This window comes from Anarhichas minor, unplaced genomic scaffold (assembly GCF_050575085.1).
Source record: "Anarhichas minor isolate MPS153535 unplaced genomic scaffold, ASM5057508v1 ptg000017l, whole genome shotgun sequence".
Lineage (NCBI taxonomy): Eukaryota > Metazoa > Chordata > Actinopteri > Perciformes > Anarhichadidae > Anarhichas > Anarhichas minor.
Window position 1 is genome coordinate 18272507 of NW_027466463.1, and position 18936 is coordinate 18291442.

At 45.6% G+C, this 18936-nt stretch overlaps 1 protein-coding gene across 1 annotated transcript in view; it reads right to left on the reverse strand.

The window, feature by feature from the left end:
• Positions 1–18936, reverse strand: part of tanc2b (tetratricopeptide repeat, ankyrin repeat and coiled-coil containing 2b) — a 92295-nt gene that overhangs the window by 17694 nt on the left and 55665 nt on the right. The window contains exons 5-11 of the mRNA XM_076094063.1: positions 17886–18034; positions 14264–14447; positions 13179–13427; positions 8051–8182; positions 2015–2053; positions 544–825; positions 217–341 (exon numbers count right to left, since the gene is read on the reverse strand). Coding sequence (XP_075950178.1) covers positions 217–341; positions 544–825; positions 2015–2053; positions 8051–8182; positions 13179–13427; positions 14264–14447; positions 17886–18034 — 1160 coding nt within the window. The remainder of the gene's footprint in view (positions 1–216; positions 342–543; positions 826–2014; positions 2054–8050; positions 8183–13178; positions 13428–14263; positions 14448–17885; positions 18035–18936) is intronic.

The following is an 18936-nucleotide window of genomic DNA, read 5'->3' on the forward strand; positions in this document are numbered from 1 at the left end:
TTGAAAGCTGGAAATTGCATATTGAAAATCACTACAAGCACACTTATATTTGGAGCAAATGGCTGATAAATAGATCATTTGCATCTGTAAAAGAAGCCAATGGGAGCGGAAGAAGTATCTGAGTGTTTAAGTACTTGGAGACGAATGCGTTAGGTGTGTTTTTTCTGTAAATCAGAGGCTGAAATGCGTGCGCGCGGTCACAGTTGTATCTGGTACCTGAGACGCCAGCCTCCTCATGGCTTCTTCCTGACGTCGCCTCATCTCGGGGGTCCCGGGACAGCTGCCTCCTCCCAGGGTGCCGTGCGTGGGCTGAGGCTGAGTGAGAGGGAGCCCCTCTCCATCTGGACACAAGACAGCACAACACGCTCAGGCACAGCTCTAACACGTGTGAGACATTCATGCCATCTTTCGCGCACTGCTATCAGACATTTCTAAAATACTGACATTTTACGATGGAGTTCAGGAAAGAATCTTCATCAGTTCACCATCTTCACTGGTACATAAAAACACTGCAATCATTTGAAGAAATAAGCGGGCGCCTACGTTTGGGCGAGGCCTGAGGGCTGTCGGAGGCGATCTGTCTCATGCGGGTGCCGTGGCAGCTGAGCGCCACCAGGCGAGAGATGATGGCGGTCTTGCCGAAGCCGATGTTGCCCACCACCGCCACGCCGCGGTTGATGCTGGCGTTGGGGCTGTTGAGGTGGGCATCGATCTCCTGGAAGAGCCACTCGCGGCCCGTGAAGACGGAGTCCATGGTGATGCTGGGCACCTCAAACAGCAGAGGTTTGAGGGCGATGTCTTGAGGCCGATAGGGTGCAAAACGCACTGGCGGGTCAAGGAAATGGAGAATTAGAGGTACAAGACACATTTATGTTCTTTCATTAGAATGTTACGATGAAGAGTCTCCCCCTTTCTTGCAGTAATGCATCTAGAGACTGATGTCAGGCGAGTTACTGTGAGTAAAAAGCCCCTTTATTAACATGATAGTTACACTTGGGTGCATACATTTTGTATATGATTAGCAACATATGAATGCAAACACATAAACACCAACATATCTATGCATAAACAAGTATATCAGTAGTAAAAGTAGTTCTCATATACAAAAAAAATACATATTTTGTTGTTTAACAGCCACAAAATAAGTGTTTATGTGGATTTCAAGGTTACAAATATTAATTTAACATTAATGATTGACATTACAAAAAAAAGTTAATAACCTGGTGTGAAGTGCTCCTATTGAGATTAAATATATACTGATGGGTCAATGTGAAAGAAAACATTATTGTGCTTTAGGATCGTGTGACTAACGGCACCCTTAAATCCTTTAAAGGTATATGGAAGGGCTGGGTGTAAAATGTGCTCTGAGACATAAAAAGATGTCACTATAATCTCACTATAAACTAAAGAAAAAGTAGGAATAATATAGTTAAAGTAATGTTGAGAGCAAGAAAATTAATCTTAAGAACTCAAAGAGGATGACTTTTACAATCCAGATTTGTGCTTTGAGCTCATTTTGTTGCAATAAAATTGTTGCACAAAGTCGAGGGAGTGAATACTTTAACTACCGCTGCCGACTGTTGATTTTACTCACTAGGGGGATTCATTAAACTCAAGTCCTCCAGAGGTTGCGCATCTTTTCAGCCGAACATATGGACCATTAAAGACTAATGAGGCCAAAATGAATCTGGTACGAACTTCTGAAGCTGTGTGATGAATTCAGTGTAAAATTTAGTCTGCTGCTTCTGGGTGTCATCTCCTGGGTGCCGTCTTTTAAAACTGATTTTAGAATTTAAAAAAACATGCTCTCTTCTATCTGGTGTGTTCTTTAAATGGTGGATCAGCATCTTGTAACCACGCCTGATTGAGAATGTGAGTTGTGCGTGAATAATCCAAATGCTTTGCTGGCAAGAGTGATTGTGTGTGTGTGTGTGTGTGTGTGTGTGTGTGTGCAGCTTTGACTGCGAGCAGAACGTGCCGCCTGATGCAACAAATGAAAATTAAAGTAACTTACGTGACTGGGATTGCCAGGCATGGGTGTTATTAGCGGAAGCTGCGACGAACAGCGAGCAGAAGACAGAGAGAGAGACAGAAAGAGAGAGAGAGTGAAACAGAGTAATGAGAGAGGGGATAAAGAAAGACAGTGAGGACAGGAATGGGAACTGGCAGCAGTGTGTAGCTCAATGTAAAGATACAAATTTTTTAAAAAGGAAGCAGACAACAGCATCAGCGCATCATGATGTCAGAAATACGGGGATCCACCACACCGGGGTCGATTACTAATTGAAATCCTTTAAATTACATTGAGCGTATTCCTCGGATAGTCTGGAGAGGAGGTTGGAGAAGGTTCGCACTTTTGGGAGAATCGAATTGGTTCCATGGCGCCGCGCAAGATCAATCAATCTCCATGAAAAAATAATTGAACCCAGTTCTAGTAGTAATTCGACCCTTTGAATGGGGAACTCCAACCTCAACTCCACAGACGACTGTGTGTGAATTACAGGCTGCTAAAGGTAGTCACATCTTAACAGAAAGCACCTCAGGATGAGAGAAATACCATATTTGGAGCCGTTACAGAAAGCGGATTTACACTTAGTATTTATTTTGCTTCCTTTACGGGGTTCCCACTCTTTTCTAGAGATCATTTCTCAGGAACTTTTCAGCGACGATCTAGTTGGTATGACAGTCAGGGATTTACGTGGAAGTCCAATGTAAAAGAAGTGCAGCCTATGGCTAAAACGTATCCGTGAAATCATCTGTTACGTGCTTAGAAATTAGGACAAATTCATCGCAGAATAATATAATGAGAAAAACTCCCACAGCTATCAGCCAGCAGTGGCTAATATTTACATTTGAAGGATGACGATTCAAAATACTCTCGTCCTTAAACTACCATTTGAACGCCAACATGACCCTGAAACAGAACTCAGCCGTTAAGCCCTGAACGGGAAAAAAGGAGAATGTTGAAAGAATTTTCCAGGACAACACAGGCTTTTCCAGATCATTTGACTTCATCTCTAATTTTCCCCGCGTTTTCCATGAGTGGAAAACTGGTCAACAGTTTTCCTGTTTTTCTCCAGGAACCCTGCTTTACTGATGATCAGTGTGCAGTGAGAAATAACTGCTGATCAGATGACAGCCAGTGCAGTAGTTATTTTCACACCCTGCAGCAAAGTAGCATTAAGCACACTGGGAGTCAGAGCTGTGGGAAATAAGTATCATACATTAAGACTGGTCGGATGCGATGGTAAGAGCGTGCAGGATTTATTGCGTGTCGGCAGAAAGTTCTATACTGTGTGCCGGTACGGCGCTGCAAAATACATCAGGGGGCAGGAAAAGGAAGGAAGGGAGGGAGGGGGTGTTGCATTAGAGCTGCATGTCTTCTGTAAATGACTCCAGTGTGCTGATAAAGAGCATAGCTACATAACATAATGAGATAATACTGTGCTTTGTGCATCCTTTTACCACACAGCACTCCAAATGCTAATTATCACCGCAGAGTGAAAAGAAACGTGACGATCATGCTGAAGGATATTCTTACTTATATGCAATGAGCAAAAAGTACAAACAGAAATACCTGGAAGTGGGTGAAAAGCTTGTTTTATACTGAGTGCATGACCAGGACTGCATTTTACTGCACTCAGCTCTGTGCCAGCTGCAACCCAATGTAATAAAAGACACTTCATCCATATTCCCCGGTCAGATTATTTTAGTGCTACTTCAACACACACACACACACACACACACACAGTCAGAGAGACACAAAGAGGCAGAAGGCGACTACTCTATTCCGTCTATAACTCACAAACTGACGTAATATTCTTCCAGTTGGGTGTCAGAATGGACCTGATGCAACACTGCTGATGGGAAATGCAAAAAACTACGCAATTCTGCCATTTATAATATCGAAGGCCACTGGAGTATAAGAGGCTAAATGCCCACTGCTACTCTGTTTTAAGTGCTCGCTAATCCAATTATCGTGGGGTGGTGACTGAATGTGTCTGTAAAGCTCCTTCCGTCCTCGTGGAATTGCTAAACACACCCTCGCAATATCGGCCACCATCCTCCAAACGGCAGTAACGATTACACCGCTTTGTGCGCGCTAAGTCGTGCAGCCACTACTGCTCTACTGGGTCAGGTCTTCCACGAAAACATGGCAGCCATGTTGTGAACGTGGGGCTGAGGGAGTTGTTTTCCAGGACGGTGAAAGCAAATGCGTGTGTGTATGTGAGAGAGGTAGACGGATGGATGGCAGTTGCTCATAATCCTGCCCATAACAGTCCCCCCCTCAGGCTACATTAAGCGAGGTATCACTCCACCGCCCCTCGTCTACCACCAGCCCTCGATGGCCAGACGGAGCGAGAGTCTCAGACGTTTTAATTATTCACCAGGTGAGGATGACTCACGGTGGCTGAGCAGCCTGGAGAAGGAGGGAGAGGTGGAGGAGGAGGAGAGGAGAGTTGGCACAGAGGTGGAGGGAGAGAGGAGATGATGGGGAGGAAGAGGAGGAAGAGGAAGACGAGCAGTTGAGACGACCTGCTCGTTGTGAAGGGTTATCTCAGGTCAGGTGACTTTTCTTATGGCGGATGTGGGAGTCAGTGTGTGAGTTTGATGTCTGGTTTTTCAGACATACAGTTCAAATTCCAGTCATTTCCTGTAACATCCTGGAAGTGGAGCTACAGCTAATGCATTCACCGACAGGTTCTTACATAATTTCTGTTTAAAAAAAAAAGAAATCTTATGTAATTTGAACAGTCGGAGCAGCATACTAAACCTAGATGAGCTTATGGATAATGTGTTTCTTCAGGAAATGTGTTCTAATCTTCCTCATGGAGGCATTTAACACACACCGTTTCCTTGCTGAGACACTATTCACTGACTTAACTTTACGTCTTGGAGCCAAGCAACAAGGAAAAAGTATGTCAGTATGTTACATAACATGTAAAGCCCTTTACAATAACTTAATACATATTGCATCTAGAATTAAAGATTGTTTTTATCAGATTGCAGACAACAGATTAAGGCGGTGGTGTCCGACAAAAAGAAAAACAGCAGAGAGAGGCTAGATTATCATCTGAAACTCAAACATGCACTGTCATCAAATCTAGGGTAGTTATCCGACTCATTTGGCTAAGTCAGCAATAGGGGCATCCTTTAGTCTGTGTTTGCTGTAAATAAATGTGAACTATAAACAGTAACTTATTTTAAACTAATGGGGAACTGATGCCCATTATTCTGTATTTTTCCCATGAGAAGACCGAAACCAACAATATGTTAGTCGATGCTTTCTGACGTTGCTATCCCGTCTGTGGCCGTCAGCTCCGAGCCCATTGGTTCCTCCTGAAGATGTATGAATCATCTTTTAAAAAACAGTCACAAATATATCGCTTCATTTTTAACAGAGGCTTAGTCATTCCCTCAAACAGCTGGGCACTGTAGTCTTCCACAAACTTTCCTCAAGCATTTTGTTGGGGACGATTCTTAGCTGCGGATTAATACGCAGTTGGAGCTCTAGTGAGTATTTACAGCAGCCGGATGTTGTATGTGGGATTGACTCAAAATAAACTACAGTGCCAAGGTTCAGTGAAGGTCTATAGCACAGAGGAATCATCTCTATCAAGCTTCGGATGGACTCAGACAATGTTGGATCAATTCAATTTTGCTTTAGGTACTTTCATGGGACTTGTTGTCGAGAAGCATATCAACAGCTTCACCCTTTAAATGTCTGGTCAAATACAGTGCTAACCTGAATTTCCAAGACTTTTTATTAAAGTTGCATCCACAGCCAGCGAGTACATATGGGAGTAATAACACTCTCTGCAGTTGAAAATATTAGTATCGGCTATAATTTATCAGCTAACACAAGGCCTATTTTGTGTATGCGAGCAGAGGCAGAAAGAGAGCGAGGCTTGGGGGGGGGGGGGGGGGGGACAAAGCGAGAGAGAGTGAAGATAAACGAGGGAGAGAATAATGTGTGTGCGGTGTACAGTTATGCGAGTGAGTTTGCGGTGAATAGATAAGGTGGGTGGTAAATCTTAGAGGTAGGCAGGCAGGAGCACAAGAAGGTCCATTACAGTCTGACTCACTCTCCTCAAAACAGCAGCACAGCTCGGGCCTCCGATGGCCGCTCGGCATCAAAAGAAGCTAACAAAAAAAAAAAAAAACCAACAACAACAGGAGAGAGAGAGAGAGAGCTGCATCTGTCAGCTGGTTACCACCTGACCAACACATAACCAGCAGTCTCCTCCAGTTCATCCGTAACTCCGCATCCAGCTGTGACTGAAGCACAACAACCAACGAGCCTCTTTCTGTGACGCATCATGTGTTCAAACGCGTGTGCTTTCTGAGGCATGAGGCTACTAATGCTATAAATACAGGTAGTACAAGCTACATCCCATAACTGGCAATTATCGTGCATTTCTATTTAAAATGCTATTCATCAATCTGTCAGTTATTTCCTCATTTGTTTGCTTGTTTGATCATCTACTTGTTATTAGCTCAGCTCTTGAACCCAGCTCCTCCCGTCCGGGAGTGTTGAAGTGTCTCCGGGCAACATACTGAACCCGAAGGTTTCGCCGTCGGTGTGTTTAGATCCTGATGGGCAGGTCGCAGCTTGCATGGCGGCCTCTGCCGTCAGTGTCTGAATGTTTACATGGAGTGTAAAGCGCTTTGAGTGGTCGGAAGACTAGAGAGGCGCTGTATAAAATGTAAGTCCATTTACCACAAATGTCTCGGAGATCAGCATATTGCATTATCGTAATATCGTGATGTGTGAAACTGCTGAGAAAGAAAAAAGGCCGTGGGATCCCCTCTGTCAGTGCGGGTCATCCTCGGTGCTGACAATGAGGGTGCTGCTGGAGGAAAGCTCACGGTGATCCCGTCTGTCCGGGTCAAACTGAACATTATACATTAGTCATTTATTTATGCGATACATGTTTATACGGCTATGAAACCGACAGCTTCCCAGTTCATTGAATTTTATGGACTGTTTCAAATTACAGGACAGATGTTTCGAACGTGGTTTTAACCACGGGTGCTTTACCCGTGCGCATTCGTTTTCTGTCTCCATCCCTTGCATCCACGACTGTTTTTCCGTTGTTTCAGTAGACACTCAAATTTCAGGAATAAAGGAATTTGTCCTCATATGATGAGAACCTGAGTTCTTCAAGCCGCCGCCGGCCTTCACGTCGAGTCTCCCGTCCGTCTCGTCCTCTGCCTCTCCCGGTGAAACTGCAGGAGCAGTGCACTCTCTGACACTGATCCGAGGAGGCAGAGCGCATGCTAGGACGCAGTCGGTTGGCTTGTAAACACACTTGGTTGACCGTAGAGGAGGGCTGAAACAAGTGGCTCTGGCAGTAACAGTGAGGCTTTAAGAGGAGCTAGCTTTTCTCTCTCCTTCCAACACTCCTCCACTCTGCATCTGTCTGCGGCCAGCTGCCTCGGGCGGGGAGAATCACGTCGCACACTCTCAGCTAAGTGGGGTCTTAACAGGTGTTTAAAACACACGGGGACGCATATTTGTGATCGCTTGGATGGCAGAGGGCTGCCATTACGGTGCTCATTACTGGCTAAGTGACTGAGGAAGAAGGGCGAGGGGACACATAATGTTGTGACATGAGGCCATTTGGCCATTTGGGGAGAAGGCCGAGGAGATTTGCTCGATCACGGAGGCGCTTGCTCTGCGCTACTAGACTTGGCACACTGACTGTGAGTGTTAAGCACTGAGACAAATCTTAGCTTAGTGGTGACACAACCTGACAAAATGCTCTTTATGCAAAACAGCATTGTTTTAAAGTGAAAGTGAAAGTAAATGGGGGTTGAATGCTCAGACTTTGAACTTGTCACCTGCACATATGGTCATCCTGCAGTTCTTACAGCATTTATAACGCAGCATCTCTTGCGCCTAACAGCTTCTTGTTCGCAGCAAACCTATTTTTGTTTATTTTGAATCCTAAGTTGGGTCGTCATCAGCGGCGGTTTTGGTGGACGGGACGGGTATGGAGGGTCTGTGTTTGTGTGTGTGTGTGTGCTGTCTTTATCTCTTGCTTACCTCTCAGGTCCTGCCCGGAGCGACCCGGCCCGCAGGTGGTGCTCTGTCTGGGCATGCGCAGCGACGTGCGTAACGGAGTGTGTCTCTGCTCATCCAGGTATGCCAGGTCCTCCAGGTGGGCTGAACTAGTAGCTGTTGTTGTGTGTGTAGGAGTGTGTGACAGAGAGAGGGGAAAGAAAAAAGATACTATTGTCAGCATGTGTATGAACACTAAGAGGCACACAAACAAACCCTTAAAATATATATATAAATATATATATATATATATATATATATATATACGTATGTTTATCCATAAGAAGGGGACACTGGATGATGCCAGTGTCTTGAGGCAGTTGTCAGACTCCCGCTCTCATGTCTGCTACAGTGAAGAGCGAGCCAGACCAACACGGTTCTGTCGTAAAACTCCCTCCTCTCGGTGTCTGTCACGCGGCATGGAGGCAGATGCCATCAGGCCCCTCTCAGGATTAATTAGCTCAGCAGACAAATGTCTAATTCATGGAGTGAGCACCGTCTGACGCCGGCTGCTGATTGTTTCGCGTCACGCTGTGTCGTCAGGACCAGCGCTCAGAATCAGTGAATGTTAAATAAGATCAGACGCCGCCAGCGTGAGTGAGCAGCGGACTTGATTCTCCGTCACACCTGAACCCCGGTTAAAAGGTTGAGACAAGAAACCCGGAACAATAAAATCCAGGAGACGAAGGTTGAGGGGTCGCTGACAGACGAGGACCAAGGTGCCAAGCCATTACATTAAGAGAAGATGGACATGGACAGAGCAGTTTGTTTGTCCCTTTAACAAGCGCTCTGACAGGAAATCTGGATGAGAATAAACTCTCCTAATGCAGAGATAATGGAAAAGCTGCTGAGACGGTGAGAGAGGACAGAATACTAAATGAACCACAAACTAGCTGTTTGGGACTCTGGAAACCTTTAAAGGTGCTAAATTCGATATTGAGAGCATTAATATAGCAGCAAACAACTATTGGCTATGTGGAGAGATAGTGGAGTAATTTCTACCTGAGCAGAGAATGAAGTGGCTCTCCCTCTGTGTGTGTTGTAATCCGAGCTTCGGTCCGGCTGCACGTGCATGTTAGTGCATGTGAGTCTCAGTGTGTGGCCCACTGGCGAGCTAGTCGCCGCTGCTCTGCACTGCGTTCATACGGCGGTTACATCTGATAACGCCGTCCCGACCCACGTCAACACCCTCCAGTTCCCCCTCGGGTAAACACTGTTGCTTGCACTGTTCGCGCTGTACAAGTCAACAGGTTAGCCGGATTTAAACTACTTAAACCGAGTGCACCTGATACGTCGGTAATAATCCCTCATAAATTGGTCCGTAAACTGTGATTGTTGTTTTAAATGAACAGTTTTAGGGAAGTATTTTTCTCTCTAAAAGAAATCAGTTTGTTTAAAACTCGTCTGATCATCTGACTGCTTGTGTTTCTTATCCCATCTGAAATCAGCAATCAACCTGGTGAGTACAACATTACCATGAGCGATGGAACTTTATACAGTAATAAAATGGATTTGTCTCATCAGAGCTGGGAATCTTTTGTAACTGTACCTGAAATACTCTGCAGTCCTGACATCCCAAGTCAAATTCAAAGCGTCGGTGTGACTATCATCTTCTGTCTCTTCCTCCAGTCACTCCACAAAGTAAGGCCCAGTAATCCCTCCATGAGGCAGGTCTCTGAGCCCACCACCTCTCACCAGCACCTCAACACTGATCCTGTCCTGCCCCTGAATTTAAAGAGTGGTTTTCTGTACAGCTAGAGTAAAGCTCAGTGAAATCCTGAGCATGTGCATGGCTCTGTGACTGCTCGAGTCACCCAGGCCATGGACCCAAAAATGAGCCACATGGGTTTCCCAAAATGGAGGGAAAATGGCAGCTGGGAATGCTGGAGGCTTGGCCCTGATGGGAATGTGGGAGCCGGTCATCGCACTGGGCTAAAAGCGGAGACAGTGGAGGCAAAGATCTGCTGCTAAACCAAGAGAGAATGACTCAGGGCCACAGGGCTGGAAGGGCTCCCGATTTTCTCCCTTTCAACTGTGTTTGAATGTGAGGACTCAAATCTGTGTGCTCATCACCTCTATCTGCAATGCAGCAGGCTGCTAGGGATCACATTCACAGGTCCTGTGCCAATGCGCAAAGACTGCAAACATAGTGAAAGAAAAAAAAAAAAAACAGCAAGGAAGAGAGAGAGAGTCAGAAAAAGAAAAGTGGGAAAAAGTCTAACTGTGCAGCCCTGAGCTCAGCCGCTTTGGGCGATGACAGCCACATCAGACACTTCCTGTTTCAAAGGGTGACCGATAGCATAAACGCATGCGTGCACACGCACACACTCAAAGACGAGCTGGGCTGCCGTCCAGAGCCAGTCACAGTATCAGCCGGGGAGCCGACGAGTCATCTCAGATAGGAGGTGGCTGCTGGTGCTCTAAACGCCTCGCCATTCTCCTCTCATCTCCCCGAGAGATGACTTGAGACGATAAACAATGGAGGTCCTGCTACTTATTAAACAACAATATTTCCGGGTGTTACGCAGAGTGTACAAGCAGAGGTGGGACAATCAGGGAAAAATGGCAGAAAAGGAAATCAATGACACTTGTCCGCCCACCAAATTGAAAAAATGTTATCTCTCGGGTGAGCTGTTATCTTAATTTAGTGAATTTAGAGACTATAGAGTGAGTTCACTGAATAACCTCACAGTGTCTTTTATGCCTCTTTAGTCTTTGCATGAGTAGGGATCCCACAGTCTCCAGGCAATTATATAGATTCTCCAACAAGGCATTTTTAAAGGGTCAGTTCACCCAAATTACTTAAAAAAAAAACCCACCTTGTTTGGTTTTATTTGCCAAGAGATTTGTGCCTCCACACCAATACTGTGGAGGGACACTACACCCCCGCAATGCCAGGTGACCTCATATTCACCCCCCCAACACTTGATAAATAAATAGAGCAGTAAATAGGTGGTTGCGGGTGTGTGTGTCAGGGTTCAAATGCATTTTTTAAATGTGTGGTGGGGATGTGTTCGAGCTTAAAAAGGGGAAACTCTCTTTGCTCTTTAACCAGCAAAGGAGGGCTTCACGAAAGATAGTTGCATTATGGGAAATGTAGGACCTAGCATTTTGGTACAGCTTGACTCATATTACGGACTACAAGTCTACAAGGGATCCAGGTACACTTGACCCTAAAGTCCCGTTTGGAAATACAACTGTACCAAAACACAGAAGCGGACTGCTATGTAACGTGAGTAGCAGTTGGTGAGTGGGGTTTGCAAAGGCATTTGTCAGCGGGACTTGGGATCTTGCGATTGGCGCGCTTTTTTTTTTAAACTGTAGCGACAACATAAACGAATATCACGTAGATGATGACGCAACTGTACTCGGGTACGGAACAACATCACTAATGTAAAAGCTGAGCGACGGGGGCTAATTTATAAATTCTCTTAAACGAGGACCAGAGAAACAGGACTACTCTGTCTTGGTTACTCCTTCCTCCATATCCATCCTGAGCTCTACCAACGCACTGCCTTCATTAGGTAATAGAGTAGCCACCTCCCTCCTCGTTTTCCTCCCAATTCGCCTTCTGCTCTCGCTCCGTATCTCTCTCCCTCTCTCCCCCCACACATCAAAGCCAGTCTCTCTCTGTCACTCTAGGGATAGAAACAGTTAATGCCTTGGGCTTTGATGTTCCACTGCTGTGTGAGCCCAGCCAATCCTCAGCCTGTGCTCGCCTCCCATCCCTACATCATCTAATAACTCTTTGTGGAGGAGAGAGTGAGAGTGAGAGAGGGAGAGAGATTATGAAACTCTGCTTTCACTCCTCTTCCACATGTCTCCATCTCCCCAATACAGGATTCCTGTTCATAACAAATGCCTTCAGAAACATCATGTCTTTTTAGTTTTTCTATTTCTTTTTCTCGCTGCCTCTCTCTTTATTTATTTTTTGCATCATCTGCAGCTTATAGTACGTCTATAAAGCGGCCTCCAGCTCCTTTGAAGGTCTTTGTATTGAAGGGAGATGAGATCCAGGGTGAATCTCTAAATCGCTGCGCTGCCAGACGGCAGTGTCAAACAGCAGAACATGAGCGGCATAAAGAGAGGGGTCGTAGCTGCAGCGACGGGCACATCGCAGTGTTTAGTGAAATATATGTCCACAGTACGTGCGCAGCACACTTTCTTGCCAGCGGGAGTGGGTGAAGTGCATGACAGAGCTCCTCGTCTGTAACAGCCTCTCTCATGATGAGAACAATAACACAATCAGGCCCATTAGAACGGCCTCAGAGTTATGAAACCGATGTATTTACCTGCGATGAGAAACACACATCAATGAGACCTCTGACAGCAACACAAATGCCTGTTCTTACATTCTCCCAGCCGCAGTATGTTCTCCTTCTGAAGCCGTTCTCTTTTTCTTCCCCAGACTGTATTATTCTGCTCTGTGGTTTTGATTCCACACCGCAGGGATGTGAGAAAAAAAATACCAGCTCTGCAAGCTATTCCCGAAATTTCAACATAAACCCTTTTGAAATTTGAGAACAATAGTTGTTTCCTCCCTAGATAGTTAAACCATGTTGTAAAAGTGACAACAGATTGAAGGCTTAAGCTGCTTTATCCCAGATTTTCAGGAGAAATGTGGTCTGGAGCTCTGGGATCTGTTTTGTTCACCTGACCACATGAGCAGATGTAATCTGACGGCCCAATAATTGACAAAACTATGTGGTAATTATGGCTAAAATCTGAATGAGTTGCATAATAGAGCTGCTAATAGAGAGGCAAAGTATAAATCCATTTCCTCTATTTTTGTTTCATTTTTACATTCGGGGAAACAGGATTCACACAAATGGACGTTAAAGAATTCAAAAGGAAAGGATCACAGCTCATCTCGGGAGGAAACAGGCGAGGAAAGGAAGCTTGAAAGGAGTGAAGAGGGAGCACTAAAGGAGTCATAAATATAAAGGGGACTCAGAAGCTGCAGTGTGATCCAATTTTGACAGAGAAACTTTGCAAAATTGGTACACCGCATGCCCATGCACTTGTAAATAACCTTATTTCTGGCTCCTCAAACAAACTGTTGCCTCCTTTTGCACTTTCATAGGAGAAGGGAGGGAAAGAGGAAGGGACTCACCAGCCACAGAGTTAGGGCGGGGCATGAGGTACAGAGGGATGGAGTGGGCAGAGTGGGAGGACATGCTCTCCAGGTTGCGCTCGGGGATTTTGTTGAGGCTGTAGGTGGAGGCGGTCATGTTCTCATCCACCCTGTACAGGAAGGAGTCCATGCCTGATTTCTGGGACTGCCACAGCTTCAGGTTTCCCCGGGAGCCCTCGCCGTATTTGCCGCCTCGCTCCATGTTCTCCGAGTAGCTGGTCAGCGTGGCTGCAACAGAACAACGTCGTCGTCAGTGCCGATATGTTGCATTTACAGCTACGACAGTGAGATATGCGTGTCGTACTGTTAAGGCCATTTTCACCCTGTCCCCCCTCCAAACCCACCCGTCTGCTTTCTACTGTTGTTCTGAGTCAACTAACCTGTTCCTCATGAAAATGCAGGTTTTCTCTATTGTTGTAAGTAAACACTTCTTTTGACATCAGTGCTTCAGAGAGCGTTTCATCTCACCTGCTTTATTGCTAACAATGCAAGAATGCCACAGTTGCTGTCAACTTGACATGCACACCTGGATTGTCTTCCTGTAGCGGTGCGGACTGGTTGTGACTTGTCGTGACCACAGTTTGACTGGAAACTGACCTCAGGGTTCAGGTGTAATCAGCTACGGTTTGTGATTTGGAAAAAGCATTCAGATTACGACATTTTAAGGTTCACTGGAGATGAGAAAGTCATTTTGGGTTTTGGGAGCGAAGCTATAACCTGAGGCATGTTCCCACTGACTGTCACAAGTCATCATTGTCAGGTATCCCAGACTTTGGTAACTATCTGTCTGAGCAGGTAAAGTTGACTACTGCTGTTCTTTCTCTACCTCTTTCTTTGTTAAATCTCATGTTTTATAGACATTTGCTTTCTAGCTTCACTTTATCTGCTTTTTATACCTAAATCTAAAATATGAAAGCTTTCTACAAGATGAATTCATGTTCTTAATATTCGGTCATGCCCATATGAACAAAAAAATAAATAATAATGCAGGTTTTATCCTTTGAGGACTTTGTAGTTTACATTCAAACATGTTCATTCTTTGTGAATGCGTGTGCAGATCTCACCTATTATCCCGCTGTCCCTGCTCTCCAGGGTTGAGGTGGGACTGGTGACGGAGCCGTAGGCGCAGTCCTTGTTGCCGGCCTGGCCAGGCATGGCAGGGGGGAGGGTGGAGCAGGGGCTGCCTGCAGGGGGTGAGGCAGTGCTGCTGGTCAGGGTGGAGCACGGGCTGATCCTCTGGTTCTGGCCCTTGCGGACACACACACACGCTTTTATTTAAAAGCTTTCTTCGGTTCCAATAACTCAACGAGAACACACAGGAATAAAAGGCAAAGGACAATGTTTGAACTTTTAATATCGGAGTCATATTCAGAGCAAAATGTCACTTCAATATCGAGGTTTTCAAAAGCTCAGCTCCCCCGCTGCCTTCATGTAGTCCTTCAAAAGGATTTTCTCTCCCACACGCATACAAACACACATTACAAATAATAATAATTTGTAGCTTTTAGAGAGCTTCACAAATCAAAAATCAGACACACCCAACACTACATACCCAAACTGTATATTTACACAAACAATAATGTTAATAAATAGCATCTGTAACACCATAAAATCGCTTTACAAATGTACCTTATTACACAGCCTACTGCAGCTGAGGAGTATAGCACGAAAAAAACAAAGTGAGTACTAGTTTAGTACACACATCGGGGATGTGAGCCGAAATATCTTAAATGCAGGAAAACAGTAATTTCCCCTTTTTAGAAACAAAAGGGAGGGGCATTTTCAAAATCAGATTCAGCACGGTCCCATGGCACATGTGAGGTTGTGTACTCTACTTCTTCACAAACTTGGTATAACTTCATACGACACAGGATTTGTTGGAAATGATTTTGTCGAGGGGAGAACACATCTACCCGCCACTGACAGACACATTTTCATGCATATTTTAGTAAGAAAAGAAGAAGCTTAGACTGAAATAAAGCACTATATATACATTCTTCCCAGTCCTGGCATTGTTCTGGCAACCTGACGTGACCCTCTTCTGCGGCTCAAGTTAGGAGACAAGAGACCACGGGGCGGGGGGAAACACACTCTGCTGCGTCTAATCTGCTGCTGCAAACACCCACAGACGCACTCTCACACAAACATCCATACCGATATACATGCATGCAGCATCCACGGAAGTGCAGAGGTGCAAGAGAAACCAGGTTGCCAAGTGATTACGTTTGCGTATCAGACACCGGAACACATGGTGGTCTCTCCTTTACGGTGCCGCTGATGAGTTCGGGTCAACGCTGGGGTGAACACGGAGAGAACGGGAGGGGTGACGTGGTGCTCGAGGCTAAACAGTCTGGTTTAATCTGCGGGAGGAAGACTGAAGGGACACACTAAGCTAATACACTTCGCCCACACACGTATACACTCGGGTGTTAGGCTGCAACTTACGATTGTTTCCATTACTGACTGAACCGTCAATTATCTGATGACAGGCTTCTCAGGCTGCGGCTCAGAAAATCAATCGGGGGGTCAATTGATCGTAGAGCTGGAGGTTTGATCCCACATGTAAAAAGTGCCAATTCTGTGTGTGTGTGTGAATGTAAAATGCTTTGGTATAACTGCTACATAAATGCCCATTGAATGCGCAGTGAATGTCCATTCAGCGTTATTTTTAAGAATTCTTATTAATGAATTAATCATTTCGTCTTCAACTTGTATATTTTGTCTGACCAACTGTCCAAACCTGTTCTACCTTTACAAGACAATTATGTTAATTTTTGATAAAGAGGTATTCATTTAAGTTGGACTGCATTATATTGAGAGGTCTAATGTTTTTCCTGCCCTTTTAGAAAAATAAGGGGGAAGAATATTAGAAAAACTATGATGTGAGTAATAACCATATCGTTGAATTAACGCCTCTCTGAAACAACAAACTTGCCTTTATAAGCTTTGTGACGGTAGGATTTGTGGCCAAACTGTTGTGCTGCACAGAAGTACCAGCTTAGTGTTTGAATTATAAACTGTGACATCAGTAAACCGGTCAACACACTGTCCATAACAGCACATGGCCTCCGCTAAGTGTTTGTGAGCTTGTGACTGATCGAGGTAATCTTTCACACACCGTCAGGCCTCGGCGATCGCCGCGGATGGGAGTGTCGTGTTTACAGGAGCTTGACCCCGGAGCGGGCAAACGTACACAAGCACGCAGCAGCACCACAGCGCTATCTGCTGGGCTAACGAGCCTCGTGAAGGACCTGACCTCGAACGCCGCACGAGGATTGGATTGAACTCTTGAGCGCTGCGTCTATTCGGGGAGCTCGAGCACGAGAGTATGGAAGGCAATTAACTGCACTCCCTGTGAGTTCAGGTCACCTTGTTCCGTCAGCTGTTGAGGTCTTGCAGCAGAGACACCAGCTACTGTAGCAATTCAACCGTGTCAAAGGGTGGATGGTGTTTTACAGAAAAGAAACGAAACGAAAAGAAAACCCTCACCTAACGCAGACTGAATTATATTCTTTTATTCTATCTGCCTGGCTTCATTGTTCATTAACTACGGCATAAAAATTGGTTGCGATGACGACAAACATTAGGACAGACGTTCAGCATCACTGGTGAGTTTGCAGCATACTGAAAATATCCAGATTACATGTGTGAATCGACTATATAACTGAAACGTTTGCTCTCCATTGAAAGCCAGCAAATACCATGCATATCAGGAAAACCACAACAAAAGCCCACTCTCTAATCTGCTGATAGATGGTGTCTCAAGGCAATCTCTGTCTTTTGTTTTTTGGGGTGGCTAATGAATAAAACAATGCGGAGAACAGTATTTGGGGCATATATCTATAAAATGATAAGGTTGTACTGTGTGCACGATGCAGCGGGGCGCTAGTGTGAGTCACGTCTCTGAAAAGAGCCGCTTGAATAAACCTCTCTCAATTTATACACCCCCACTGCTACAGCAGCGCTCGCATCGAGCACAGGCAGTCCATCAGTCTAATCGCTTATCCACACTGCTTTAGTGCAAACCTATACCTATGCCGGCTTTGAATGCTTCAGCAACAGGTTCTCCCCCTTTCCCCTCCCCCCTCCTTATTTCTACTCTTTCTCTCTCTTTCTGCCGCTACTGTTTTCTTCCCTCGGTTTGGGTAATTCATACCTGTCAAATCAGGTTTTGGTAGAGAAACCAGGGCATCTGCTGCAGAGCTTAGAGCAGGCCCGTTGTGCCTAGAGCCGTTTGTTGCACAACTGCCAAATTCACAAATTGAAAGGTTGCGGTGCAGAAGACAAGCCTTGAACCTGCTGCAACTCAAGAAACTCGCTTTCAATAGGAAAAGTGTAAAGCACAGCGGGAAATAAATGATTAAGAGCAGTTTCTTTTTATATAAAAATGTAATTAGACGGGGAGATAGCTGATGCTTGATGGAGAGGCTCTGATACATTCTGAATATTTTGATCTGGCAACCCTGACAGCCAAAGATCTGTCAAAAACCAGAGTGCAAACACAGATATGATGAAGATAAACGTCAAAACAGATCGACTCAGACGAAACTTGTCAAAATCACATACACAATGAGACAATTTGATAAGGATAAACCATAAGGAAAGCATGAAGGGATGTAAAAACTAAAACAAAAGGGAGTCTCTCAGTAACGTCCTCAAACTCAGTTTCATTAGTGAGACCAGTACCTGTCTCGCCTCGGGTTCCTCCATGCTGTACTGGGTACCGGCTGGCCCCTCGCTCACTTTGTCTCCCAGAAGGAAACCCAGGCGCGTCATCAATGTGTTGGCTGCCTCATCCACCGATGGAGGGGGGCCCAGCTCATGGCTTGACTCCCCTGTAGAGGCAGAGGGAGACGGGAGGAGGAGGGAGGTGGAGGAGGGAGGTGGAGGAGGGGGGGGCAGGGGTGAGGAAGACATAGCGGGGGAGAGAGAAAGAAAGAACGTGTCAGTGGTGGGTAGGAACAGAACAGCAGCTTGTTTTCATCCACAAAAAAAACATTCTTTAAATATCTTCACGTCTGCCAGCTCTTCACCTGGACACACACCGTGTGTCTGCTACACTCGCTTTGCATTAACCACAGCAGCGACACAACAGACCCGGATACAGAACACACAGCACCTGCGCTCAGGGCAGCGACGTGAAACACCCTTACCTGCGTTTTCCCGTAGCTCAGAGCTGTGCATTAAAGGCACATTCCACCGCAGCTGGACATCTCCGTTGAGCTGTCTCCTTACATGAACTCAAAAATCCCTTCAGAATCCTTTCAAGCTCATTTAGAACACAGAAAAAAGGAAAAATCCCCTGCTTCATACGGCAGCTCCTTCCGCACCACTCATCACCACTGCAGCCCGTGTGACGTAATGAGACACGCCCTTCACCTGCACGTATGTGTGTGTGCGTGTGTGTGTGTGTGTGAGAGAGAGAGAGAGACTGTGTGTGGCTGTTCAACACAAAGTGGGTGTGTATCCAGCTCTTTATCCTGTTTACAGAGACTCCTCGCTCTGAAGAGAGGAACAAAAACACCAGGGTGAGCTTGTGTGAAGATCAGATGATCACAAACCCCCACACACACACGCACACACACACGCACACACACACACACACACACACACACACACACACACACACACACACACACACACACACACACACACACACACACACACACACACACACACACACACACACACACACACTGAGGGATTTCAGTTGTCATCTTTGCAACAGGAACCAATA